Raw genomic sequence first — 14,027 nt, forward strand, 5'->3', positions numbered from 1 at the left:
CTTTAATAAGACTATCTATATAGCACCTTACACTCAGAGAAAGCTCTCAAAGTACTTTACAAAGTTTACATACTTTTTCTGTTTTACTTAGAAATTAATATAATGTGTGATTTATGAGGTGGCAGAAGTGTATGCGGCACTTTACCGACATATTAGAAAACAAGGTGTAAACCTCTTGACAAATTTACAAAATCAGAAATAGCACAACAGACATGATTTGTTTAATTATACATGTATCTCAGTAGTTCCAAGATACCTTCTGTATTTTTAAAGAGTATACAGTCAAACACAAGAGTGGGAGCAGATAACACCAACATGAAAGTAATGTGAAATAAGTGATTCAACTATATAGCTGGATGACAAATGGGTGCCTAAAATTATAGGTGACTAGAAACATAATAAGGCACCTACATATGAAGATGTGTTGAGACATGTCAGAAATTAATCTTTGGTCAGCTCATCTGCCCTTTCTCACCAGGGCATATTCTAACACCCCAAAACCCCTGAAGAGCTTCAAAGCCATAACAAAATCAACTGGTCAGAGAAATGTATGTCCTTCTCCCCTCAAGTGAAGAACTCTCCCTCCCTACCTCTTGTCACCTTGTCATAAACTAAACCTGACAATGTTTCAGGGCTAGCAAGATTTAATCCCTGGGCCAGTGCCAGCTTTCCTATACCTAAAAGTGCTGTAATTTTAATTTTTAAATGATATTTTGGGGTAGAGAAAAAGATACTTTAGGGCATTTTTAGAGATTTTTATGGCTTTCTTTAGGATCTGTATAGTTGCATGCTGGTAACCAAGGCTTTCAAGGCTAAGGGATCTGAAAAAAGTCCTAATATAATTTAAAAGTCAAAGGCATTCCCAAAATAGTGTTTCTAGTTAACTTATGTGGCACATACAGAATGCATGATGGTGTGGTTGTGCTGTAAAGATTTTAACAGCATTCTTATGGGATCACTTACATAAATCATTTGATATCATGCCAATAAAATCTTTGTAATCACACTAATGACATCTATATACTACACCATGTATTCTCTAAATCCAAAACCTATATATACATACGCACATATATGTACACATGCTGTAAGCAACCCAATTCTCTTCCTTCAGATCCCTCCTTAAACATATATATTCAGTCACTTCACCGGTCTCTGAAATGCAGCAATTTCAGAGCTACTACTGCTAAACTTTGCAGGTATTACAGCATCTTTAATGATGGCTGATGATTAGGATCTCTGCTTTAGGTCTCAATCTGCTTAAGTTGTGTCAAGACTAGAACTAAGGCTATGATTTTGGCATGGAAATTTTTAGTAAATTTCATGACAGAAGTGCAGGTAAAAACAATAAGTCAGAGAAAGGTCACCAAATAATATAGTTTTTGCTACATTGTTACGAATTATACCTAATAGGTCACACACACAAACTGTTATGAATTATACCTGACAGGTCACGCACAGGAACTGCTGCGAATTATACCTGATAGGTCACGCACAGTTCGAGTCTAGGCTGAGGCATATGAACAAAGTCCACAACTGCAGAGTTCCCAAAGATACTAAGTTTATTACGCTTGAGCGCGGTGCCCCCCTGCTAATCAGGAGGGGACCCCGAATGCAGGTTATACAGAGATTATATACCTTTTAGCAAAGCAAGTTGCCCTCGTGCATCGGAAACCTTAGCCAATAGACAAACCCTTCCCTTATCTACCACCTATCCCTGCTAGGTACATTCCCCGTGCTAAACCATTACTTCAACTACACAACATGGTCCTAAAGCAATGCACCAGTAGCCTTTCTTATCAGGATGGGAGGCTCACATCAAGGCCAGGAGGCAGGGAGTGAGGAACAGACAAAGAACAGAAACAGGGAGTTGAGACAGGCTGGAAACAAAGTGGGGGGGGGTTCCACAGGAATGCAGTATCTAAGGAACACTGCTCCTGGTGCATGATGTGCTTGCTTTTAGACAATGGTGGGCCCCAAACCAAAATGGAGTCACATATGCTAACTTTTCCTTAACATACATCAACATACACAAGAGTATAGTAAGGATGCTGAAAGGTGAGGCAGGCAGGGAGAGGGGCCTGAAGAGCAAGCCCACCCTGCAGTCACCCTTAGCAGTGGCTCTTGTCCTGTGGGGTTGAGCCCAGCTTTCTGCTCTGGGCTTTGCAACCTGGTGCATGGAGTCGCAGTGCTACTCAAGTATGGCCTGTCCACCCCCCTGGAGATGGAGATGGAGGAGCTGATAGGTGGGTCAAAACTGAATTGTGCTGTGACTCAGTGTGCCAGGTCATAATGCCACTCAGTTTGGGGGCCTAATCAAATGTGTTTTTACAGCCATTTCCAAGATTTCTCAGAGTTTATTCAAATTCACAATTTCTGTGATCACCATGACAAAATCATAGTCCTTACTAGAACATATCTCAAGATCAAACATTGTTGCAATACAACATGGGAGAATATCAGTTTCCGTCACAGGCTCTTTGAATGAGTTAACAGCAATATGTCTTCTGACTCTGCCAGTGGGCAGGTCATTCTGTTATTCTTTTTTAAACACCTGCCCATTTCAAAGTCTCGTTAATAATGAGCATAATGTGATTTCCTTTTAGAAGTATAGAGCTAAGTTGGCCAGTCAATTCCTTGTGGCAGACATATGATAGATGTGCTGCTTCTTGTCCCCATATTTTGAGTTCTCAGAACTGTTCAAAGGTAGAAAGCATGAGACGCTTAGACTATGGAGCTAGTTTGAAATCTGTCAGAATAAGACAGGATATGATGTGGGAACTAATAGCAGAAATTTTTGTTTCTCACCATGCAACTAATAAATCTTTTGAAGCACTCATTAATTTCACTGCTGCCTCCTGTGTCACCTGGTTATTGGAGTGAACAAGCATCAGGTTTTCTTTTTATCACAGTAGATAGCTTTCCCCCTTCCCTTCCTTGAATTACCTAGTGGTGTAAATACTGGGGCAAACTCATTCCTGGTATAACTCCATTAGATTCAATGGACCAGAAATGAATTTAGCCCTGATGACTCCCTGCTGGAGAGGTGAATCATCTAGCTACTGCCAATGACTTTATTGTGCTCACCACTTTTAAGTATGTGTTTCAGTATATTCCAATAATTACAATGGCCAGTAACAGAAGAAATATAATGTATTAAAATAATACACTGGTGTCAGCTCTCATTTGTAAGACAAGCATTGAAAAGAGTGGATTTAAGAAGCATATACATTAGAGTTTATATTTTGCACTATATGAATTTCATCCTCAGGCATTCTCTTGTAGCTTCAAAAATTTGAAAGTTTTTTTTTTACATGTACTATATCTGTTATAGCTCCTCCTAAAGAAATGATCCTCAGTCTGTGGCTCCTTGAGATCCTGCATATAGCTGTCATGGAGACAACATCTCACGCACAGGTCTGGTCTCAGGCAGACCAAGTGAAGATCACAAGGATGATCCCCATGTCTCAAACATAGGAGACAACACAGGCAGCCTTGAGCAAACAGGCAGAAGCTGCTTTGAGCCTTTCAAGTCCCCTCACACGGAAAAAAGAAACAAAAAAGATGAGAAACCTTGTTTTCCTCCCAGCAGTCAGGATGGGATTGGAAAATGGTATAAAATGGTGGTGTAGTGTAGTGTGTTGGCTTGAGGTTGCACTGTGATGATTGATCGGCATCAATATGATTAATTGCATCACCATGATGCAGGGTCACAAAGCAAATATTATAATGGTAGGTCAAGATTAGGGTTACCAACTTTCAAATCACACAAAACCAAACAGCCCTGCCACTCCATTCTCCGAGGCCCTGCCCCCACTCACTCCAATCCCCCCTCCCTCCGTTGCTCACTCTCCCCCACCATCACTTACTTTCACCAGGCTAGGGCAGGGGGTTGGAGTGTGGGAGGGGGGTGAGGGCTCCAGCTGGGAGTGCAGGCTGTGGTGAGGGGCCGGGGATGAGGGGTTTGGGGTGCAGGAGGGTGCTCAGGGCTTGGGCAGGTGTTAGGGGAGTGCAGGGTGCAGGCTCCGGAAGGGAGTTTCGGTGCGGGAGAGAACTCCAGACTGGGGCAGGGGTTGGGGTGCAGTAGGGGGTTCGAAGTATGTGGTCCCGGTGGTGCTTACCACAGCTCCTAGGAAGCAGCTGCCGGGTCCCTGCAGTGCATCGCCTTGGCGCATGGGTGGCCAAGGAGGCTCTGCGCGCTGCCCTCGCGCCCACAGGCGCTGCCCCTGCAGCTCCCATTCATCATGGTTCCCGGCCAATGGGAGCTGTGGAGCCAGCCCTAGGGGCAGGGGCAGCACACGGAGCCTCCCTGGCCACCCATGAGCCTAGGGGCCACAAGGATCTGGTGGCCGCGCGGAGCTAGGGGAGATAGGGAGCCTGCCTTAGCACCAGGCACCTGCTGCGCCACCGACTGGAGCCACCAGGGTCCCTTTTCAACCGGGCGTTCCGGTCAAAAACTGGATGCCTGGCAACCCTAGTCAGGATCTCACTTCACCACATTGTGGCTGTGTGTGACTCCAACCACTGACAAAGTGGCTCTACTGCCCTTTAAGGTCAAAGGTCAATATACTAGACCCCCTTCAGAATCCTTAGAGAGGAGACCAGTGTTGGAAAGCTTACCGAAAGAGGTAGGTATTAAAGAGAAAGAGGTCTCTTTGTGCATGGGGGAAAGGAGGCTGTTCAAAATTCAAAAAGTAAACAGGTAATAAAGGGAATTCAGAAGATATCACAAGTGACTGTCAAATCTGGGGCAGTGAGGGTCAAATCTGAGGCAATATCTTCTCAATTCGTTGCCCCTAAATATAGGACGCTATTAAGACTCATCTGAAGTATTATATAGGTGTTCAGGCTGTACAGCTCTTTGCTCATTATCTGGTAGTTTGCATTCTGCAATGTAAGATTCTGGAAGTACAACTCCTAATATCGCTGAATAACATCCTAACAGCACATTATGCACTCAACCTCTGGACCTGAAGACTCTCTTGTCGTCCTCCTCTATAATCTAAAATGTAGTAGTGTTATTAACACCTTAAGAGTCCCTAAAGGTCAAGCCATTTTATTTCAATCAATATGTACTAACACACACAGAACTCTTATAGGATGATAGCTTTATCGCAAGGTATATTTTGGATGAGGGTAGAGAATTCCTAATCATTTTCCAGTTTATTTTCCTCTGTCCCTACCCAACTTACTTTTCTTTGAAAATCTAATAAGCTCATAAAGCCTGTGATGCTGAGTGAGCACATGCAGAAAACACAAAAATTCACCCCTCCGGGGACAGCAGAGACATGAGAACCAATGTCCTCTAGCTGTTAAAAGCAAAGCACAAAGTCCTGAGTACCAGATCTCATTCTTCCCTTGAAAACCTGCTACCACATTCAGAAAGTTGAAGCCAGTATGAAACTAGATCAGTCACTGAAACAGAAACAGAGACACAGAAAGAAGTGATGCAGTATGAACACCAAACAGAACTTTCAAAGATTTATTTTTTAAAAGAATCAGGAAAAATGAAAGAAGAGATAGGAGAAGGGAAGCATTGTGTGAAATACAAGTCACAGTTTTGAGTGATTATTTTTTATGTCTCTCTGACAGAGGAATGAGGGATGGAATTGAAGAAGGGAAACCAATATCTGAGCTAAACAATTGATAGAAATATAGAAATGCACATTGGGTTCTGACTGAAAAGATTCAAGGATGTTCTCTTGAAAGAATTTCCATATAATATTTAAAATTATTTTTCTAATACTTGTTTGTGCTGTAAGAAAGATCAAAGCAATAGGAGGATAAAAATACCATAAATCCATTACATATCAGCATAGGCATGAAGCTCATTGCATTATCACTCTCATCATATACAACCAGAGGAATTTCATTGTGCTCATTTCAAATCCCTCTCATAATTCCATTCTACCCCTCTGAATAAGTTATTTCAGTAAATTTGAAGGTTTTACTGAGCTTAAAATTCTAATGTAATCTCCCAATTTGATACAGAATTTACCAGCTTTTCTTTATCCCCACCCCCATTCTTAGTATTTCTACCTTAGCCACAGACAGTCACTTCCTCTAAGTGTATGTTTTAGAATGAGTATGATGCTATGTCACTAATCCTGATCCTTCAAGATTGCAATTACATCCAGCAAGGTGCTGAGCCAACTCAGCTCCTATGGAAGTCAATTGGAGTTCACAGTTCTAGGCAATGTCACAGCCTGAATGATTAAATCATATGTATCCACCCAGAATAGATAAGAATTTCAGGAAGTCTTGCATTTGAAAATGAAAGAGCACAGAGGCCTTGAACCTGATGTACAGTACCTCAAGAATAGCAAATAAAGAAAACAGCAATACTCAGCTAAACAACCTAGCAACCAGAATGCTGAATCCTGTCAAACCTGTCTCAATAATGAAATGTTTTGAAATAGTTTTTAACTAAAATTGGCATTTCTGAAACTGCTAGCGTCACAGTTAGTCAACACTAAAAAACCCTGTTCTTCCGATTGTTAAAATAATATTACAACAGGCAGGAATTGTTTTACAGTCACTTGGTCTTGGGTTTATCCTCTCTTGGGAGTTCACGTTGCTGATAAACACAGATGATGTCATTTGTCTGGAAGACAGCCTTTACCAATGTCATGATGCCTTGTGTGATATGGAGTGGAGTGGTAAATAAGTCCTCTGTACTCTGGGTGCGACACACAGCATTTTTTATAGAGAGGAGAGGAAAATAAAACAGTAAATAGAGCAACAAATATACATGAAATGTTCTCAGACATAAAATGATCTTTGGATAAGCTAAAGAAAGAAGCCTAGAGTCGTCCTAACCCTTTCAGTTCCATCTTTGGCACGCGTGCCATAGGTTGCCTACCCCTGCTCTATAACCTACATCAAAATAAAACAGAGAAAAAAGGATATCCTTGTTAATATTAACTGTTACAACTCTGGGTCTATCAGGGTGTCTGAAAGTCTTTTGGATATGGACATAGGAGAACTATATTTCAAGATTAGTTACCAGTCTTACCTGCTTCTCCTCCTGTACCAACTCAGAATGCTTTCTGGGTTGAATACAAATCTTCAAGAAAGCACTAATTTAAGATTTCTTTGATCTCTTCATGAGCTACAATATTTTACAGCCAGTATTTTTTAAGCTCTAGAAGATATCTAAGGAAATCTGATTTGAAAGACTAACGCTTGATTTGGTTTCATTTCACTTGGCAAAACACAGCCAATAGGAAATCATTTGATGAAGAGACATTGTAGTGGCAGATTCCTACTGTCCTTTGTTAGACTAGTATGGTTGTAACTATGGCAACATCTTTTCTCCAGACCAAAGTTCAGTTATTTTACAACTTTATTACCACTGCTGTTAGTTCAAAGTTTTACTGGCATAATTTTCTACCAGTACAAAACTAGGTCTATAATCTCTAACAGCAGGGAACAGTCTCTTTCAGCTTGGAGCTCTCATTAACAAGACTAAGGAAAGAAGAAAACTATAACCTGCACCACAAGAAAACACATCTCTCTGATAAAATGCCATCCAGAAAAAAAACATTGATGTTTGCATCTGCCTGTTTTACCAGTATTTGGTCTTTTGTGATAGTCTGCATCGTTCTTGCAAACAAAAACTGGGTCTCAAGTAATGTTAACTTTACCGAAGGAAATTCAAGTGCTATTATAACCGTCACATATGGGGTTTTTGAAGGTGTGTGTTCAAAGAAGGTGATCGGTGGACTTGAAACGCCAGCCAAAAATTTCCAAGGTAACTACTATAGTGAATATAAATGGATACTGTTGTGTTGTCTTACCTTGATAATTTCATTTTAGCAGATACTATGAAGAGCAGTTCATGTCTTTTATTTGTTTATACATATATTTTTATTGAAGACTAGAGTATTTACATACTAACATTATGGGATTTAGGAGAGTTGTAAAAATAAGAGAACAAATAGTACAGCACATAATAGCAGCAACACAATTGCAAACAGCAACCCTTTCACATTATCCAGGATCTTATTAGTTCATAGCTTTGTCAGTGGAAAGTATCAGGGTAAAAGGGAAACAGTTGTATTAAAAACAGCAAGTCTAAGTTTGCAGAAGCTTTCAGTCAATAGCAGAAAAATAGTTACTGCTCATTTTATTATCGTTTTTATTACAAGTTATTTCAAAAAGATAATACAGTTCCTGCTGATTTGGAATGACATGCATACAGAGCTCTGACCAAAATGCTAGGTTTTAGACAGTAATTTTATTCTAAAACATGATTGTCACAAGTTTCATGTTAGGCTGTAAAACATTTAAACAATTTAACAATGCCAATACAAATATTTTGGCAAAATTTGTATAAATTGATTGTCATTTTAGTTAGGTATTGGGTAATATTCATTTTTAGCCTTTTCTTTTAAGGCTCCTTCATTTTAACTTGTAAATAATGAAGCCAGTCAGCTCAACATATAAACTAGTATTTTTAAAATCTTTTATGTTTGCATGTTACTGTAGCTATATAATACTAGCAATTCCTTTTTGACTAACATGACAGTATGGAATGTACCTTGCAGCGTGAGCTTGACATACACCTGTTATAGGGATGTTTCTCCATGAGACTACCAAAGGGTGCCTTTCAACATTCCACTTTGATAAACCATGACATGAGATTTCCAACACAACTCAGGGAATTAGAATAAGTTGTGTTTTTCCACCCAAACGCATCTTAGACTTCACAACATCTGAAAATGTCCAATAGATTGGGTCAAAGCTGAACTCTACACTTACAGAAAAATCAGACATATATATCTTCAGTTCTTCATATTTCCTCTTACTAGTAAATTTACCATAGGACAGAAGGACGACAGGCAAAAAACAAAGAAGAGAAAGTGAGAGGTGGGGGGGAGGGAGAGGAGAGAGAATATAGATAGGCTTGGCAGAATTCAATTTTTATATTGTTATAATTTTGTTGGATAATATGGATGTTTATTTTTAATAATTTTTTCAATTTTTGTCTATTAACATTTTCACAGCTGTGGAAAATTATGGGGCATGTCAGACAATAATTAATTACAGTAGATGTTGAAATTAAAAAAGTTAAAGCTTTATACTATTAGAACACATATTGTCGACATCACATGTCAAAATATACAAAGTAAATACCCTGAAATCAACCTCTAGCAAGTTCCTAACCAGTATTTTCTTACTCTGCCTATATATATATATATTTAAGTTATCATCAGTGGAAATATTTTTTCATCGCTTTGTGTATGTTTGGTGAAATTGACGATTACTAAACTTACTGATAAAAAATCTCATCCTTCCAAGCCTAGATATAGACAAGACGAGGGGAAAATGAGGAAAGAGAGAGGGAAAAACAATGAAAGATGAAGTTTTACCTAGGGGAACCTTGAACAAAGATGCTATAGATATAAGACAAGCAAATATTAGAAAAAATATATTAGAAAAAGCAAAATGGAACTAGTAAAAGCTAGGCATGTACATAAGTGTTTGCAAGGATCAGGGCCTTACACTGGATTTTACACCAGTGTGACTCCATTGGCTTCAAAGAAACTATTCTGATATACTCCTTTGAACGAGAGAAAAGAAGCAAGCCACAAAACCTATTGAGAAAGTCGGGGAAGAATGGTTTAAAATAATTAGCAGACAAGATGTATATTTTATAGATTATTTTATATATGATACTTTTGACAAAGACCATGATGCCACAAACAAATGAACAGAACAGAACTGACCCAGACAGGACCCCATCCTAGTCTAGGAAATAGTAATCAGGGTAATTTATTTTTACATACTTAACATAATCTTTTCTGAGTTTAGTAAGGAGACTCTACCTGCACCCAATGACAAAACATTACCAAGACCACAACAATATGTAACATTGACAAGAGACTTTCTGTATAGTGTAACTGCACTGAAGTCACCTTTGGCTGATTATCTATGATAACAGCATATTATCAAAATTATGAGGATGGCAACGTTATTTCAATGCAAGTTATAAGGACCACATTACAATGGGGAAAAAAACAGTTGCGAGTGTTAGTAGTAGAATATCTTAAATAGTTTAAAAATGAAAATAGTGACACAGTTTGGTATCAGTCCATTGAAACAATTTCAATTAGAACAAAGGTACTGGGGACAGATCAGCCCTATATTTGTCTAGTTAAAATATTATTTTAATTTCAAATTTTGTATATAAAAAAGGTTGTTTACCTTTGACTGTATCCCTCTCACACCAACGGACGTAGGTCCTCATCCTAGCTCCATGCAGACGGACCTTCATTGACTTCAGTGGCCACAGCAGTCTACCCACACAGAGCTCATTGCAGAATCAGGGCCTTAGATTGGAAGCAGTTCAGGGTATGCACCTCGTTTTTGTGTTTTTACAGCAGCTAGCACAATGGAGCCCCAGTTCTGATTATGGCCTCTAGGTGCTATTATAAAATGAAAATCAGTCACAGAATATTTGTATGGGTAGGGCAAGTAGGCTTTGACCAAGCAGAGAGAGATTTGTGACCCTGTTTTGTTCTTCTCAAATTAAAGTAGAAGTGAGATTTAAAATACGACATTACTAAATCATTAGCTACCACAATAGCTATTTATAGTTATTGAAAAATAAGAATGCCTGAGATATTTAAATTTGAAAAGACCCAGAGTTTATTCTGGCCATGAAAGCTACTTTAAGGGAGATTTTTATTATATAGACAAAGATATGTTTAAAGAATAGTCTAAATATAGTTTTCTTTAAGTTAAAAAGTCTCTCAAATAAATTCCTCTAGGAATAAAGTCAGTGTAGAGTGCACTTGTTGTAAAGTAATTCTTAGGATCTGTATTGTACATTATTATTTATTTGTTAAAGTCTATTGTATATGATTCTACAAATTTTTAAACATACATACACTTCTGTGAAAGATTATTTTCTTCATTTTTTAACTTCATCTGTTAAAATGATCATCAAAAAAGTTAGGCCACAAAAGTCAGAACATTCCAATACTGTACAGTGTCCTCCATCCAAGGGTCTTGAGGAATAGTCATACCTTTAGGTTAATGTGATATCGGATGGTGAAGAGAGCTCTTCTGCCATATTCACAAAGGCTGCATTCCATGACCACCTCCCCATCAGTGAAAAGGAAGAGGCTCTCAAAAGGCCACATTTATGTGAGAAAATAGAATTGACAGTACAAGTTAAGCACCTTTAATTGAAAGGAAAAAAAAAGTAACCTCAAGAGCAGTGATATCTTTTATTGAACCAGCTTCTCTTGGTGGAAAGGATGAGTTTTTGAGCTTGACAAAGTTCTTCAGGTATGGGGAAGCTAACCAGAGTGTCTGAGCTAAATACAAGTTGGGACAGATTGTTAAGCATAAGGGTCCCCACGTGCTATTGGAGACCACTTAAAAAGAAGTGAGCAATTAAGGGTTAGCATGCAGTTGGGTGTGACAAATTTTAATAAGCCATAAAACCATTGTCTGTATTAAGTCCATGGTGTTTAGCATCTAGCAGAGTTATGAATTTCAATTCCCAGGCTCATTTCTTGAAGGTGTTGTGCAGATTTCCTTTGAGAATGAGGACTGAGAGGCTACATATGGAGTGATCACTTTGTGAAAATTGTTCACATATGGGTGATATTTTTTTGGTCTTATTTTTCTGTTAGTTCATTTGAGAGTATAACAATTGTCTGGTTTCACCCACACCACATAGTTGTCGAAGGCGCATTTGATGCGCTGGATGAGATACACCGCATGTGTAGAACCCATGGATCTTGAAAGGTGTGTTGCAGGGGGAGGGAGGAGAATACTGATGATTGTAGCAGTGGAGATAGGTCTGCAAGTTTTGCATCCGTTGTTCTGGCAAGATCTGGTGCCCTTTGGGGTCTATGGAGAGCTTAATTCTAATGATAAAGAGTTTGGGGAGATTGTACTGTTGTTTGAAGGCCAGAAGAGATGGTTTGGGAAAGATTTCCTTTCAAGATGTGGTCCCCATCAAGTATGGACTGTAATTGCTTGATTATACCCCATATGGGTTCCAGTGTAGGGTAGCAGGTGAAGTTGTGGTGAAAAAAAAAATCTATGAGGGAAGCGAGGTTGTCTGTCCAGAGGGGGAAAAAAATATCATTGATGTATCTCAGCTATATGGTTGATTTCATAGTACATTTTTTCAGAAATTCTTCCTCAAGGTGATACAGGAAGAGACATTGGCATATTGAGGAACCATTTTACTATCCAGGGCCATTCCCATGGTTTGGACAAAGTGTTTATTGTTAAATGTGAAGTTGTTGTGGGTGAAGATGAAATGGATGAGTTTGACAATGTGTTTGGGGTGGATTTCTGAATGTTGTAAATTATCTTGTAGGTATTTGAGGCAGGCAGCGATTCCATCATGGTGAGGGATGTTGGTACATAAGAAAGTAACATCCATAGAGGCAAGGGTGGTGTTCTGGGGGAGGTTGTTAATGGTGCAGAGTTTCTGGAGGAAGTCAGTACTATTTCAATGGAGGCTGGCCCTTTGGGTGGTGAGTGGTTTGAGGATGAAGGAAGGTAATCAATGTGCAAAGTAGTGCACATTGGAAAACATAATCCCAATTATTCCTACAAAACAATGAGGTCTAAATTAGCTATTACTACCCAAGAAAGAGATCTTGGAGTTATTTTAGATAGTTCTCTGAAAACATCTGCTCAATGTGCAGCCGTAGTCAAAAAAGCTAACAGAATGTTAGGAACCATTAGGAAAGGAGTAGATAAGACAAAAAAGATTATAAAGCCACTGTGTAAATCCATGGTATGCCTACATTGGGAATACTGAATGCAGTGCTGGTCACTCCATCTGAAAAAAAGATACATTAGAATGTACAAGTTACAGAGAAGGGTAACGAAAATGATTAAGGGTATAGAACAGCTTCCATACGAGGAGAGATTTAAAAAACTGAGACTATTCAGCGTGGAAAAGAGAAGACTAAGGGATAGGGGGCATGATAGAAATCTATGAAATCATGAATGGTGTGGAGACAATAAGGAAGTGTTATTTACCCCTTCACAAAACACAAGAACCAGGGGTCACCCAATGAAATCAATAGGCCGTAGGTTTAAACAAACAAAAGGAAGAACTTCGTCACACAGTGGAGTCAACCTGTGGAACTTGTTGCCAGGGGATGTTGTGAAGGCCAAAACTATAAGTGGATTAAAAAAAGGTTGTTTTTTTAACCAACTGGTTGAGGGGTTGTAGTTGGTTCCACTTTTTGTCTGTGTGTGGAATGGCAGTCATCGGGGGTTTTATTTGATAGTTTTGGGTTTCCTCCATGATCTCCAGGTAGGTTTACTGATTTTTTTCTTCCAGCATGTGGGAGCATGCAATGATTTCTTGTCTGAGGTGGTGTAGCGATGCGAGACTCACCCCTGCAGCACCTCCTGCTGGTCATCCAGGGAATTAGCGTTCCAGCCTCCAGAGCACCCTCTGCAGGCTGATGTCCCACTGCCACTGGGTCCCAAGTCCCTCCCAGACCCCAGTGCCCCCTTTCACACCAAGGTGCTGCCACCTGCGGTACCCTACACAGATTTGGGTCTCCCCTCCCAACCCTCACCTCAGTCTATGGCCACTGCTAGTCCTCACCTCACCCCCGTTCCCTGGGGCCAACTGTAGTGTAAGTGCCATTCATCATAGGCAAGGGGGACCTGCTGCCTCTGCCTACCCATGGGCTGCCCTCTGCAACCCCAGTACCTCTGTGGCCTTACTCTAGACCTGCAGCCTGGAGAATTTCCAGGCTGGAGCTCCCCAGCTCCTCTGGCCTTCCCCCAGCCCTGCTCTACCACAGGTACTCTCTCAGCTTCCCAACAGTCAGGCCCCTCTCCCTCAACAAGCTAGAGGAAGAGTTCTTCTGCTCCTGGCTTCACTGGCTTTTATAGGGCCAGCTGGGTCTGTTTGGGGCATGGCCACAGCTGAGGCTGCCTCCCAATCAGCCTAGCTTTTCCCCTGCCCCAGCCCTCTCCCAGGGCTGTTTTAAGCCCTTCCAGGCAGGAGTGGGTGACTGCCCTGCTAC

At 40.1% G+C, this 14,027-nt stretch overlaps 1 protein-coding gene across 2 annotated transcripts in view; it reads left to right on the forward strand.

Annotated features, from left to right (window-relative positions):
• The first annotated feature begins 7,357 nt into the window (after positions 1-7,357).
• CLRN3 (clarin 3) overlaps positions 7,358-14,027 on the forward strand; it is a 33,287-nt gene continuing 26,617 nt past the window's right edge. For both annotated transcript variants that reach the window (XM_074959160.1, XM_074959159.1), the window contains exon 1: positions 7,358-7,753. In XM_074959160.1, coding sequence (XP_074815261.1) covers positions 7,525-7,753 — 229 coding nt within the window. In that variant the 5' untranslated portion in view covers positions 7,358-7,524. The remainder of the gene's footprint in view (positions 7,754-14,027) is intronic.

The sequence above is a fragment of the Natator depressus genome, chromosome 7 (assembly GCF_965152275.1).
Source record: "Natator depressus isolate rNatDep1 chromosome 7, rNatDep2.hap1, whole genome shotgun sequence".
Classification (NCBI taxonomy): Eukaryota; Metazoa; Chordata; order Testudines; family Cheloniidae; genus Natator; species Natator depressus.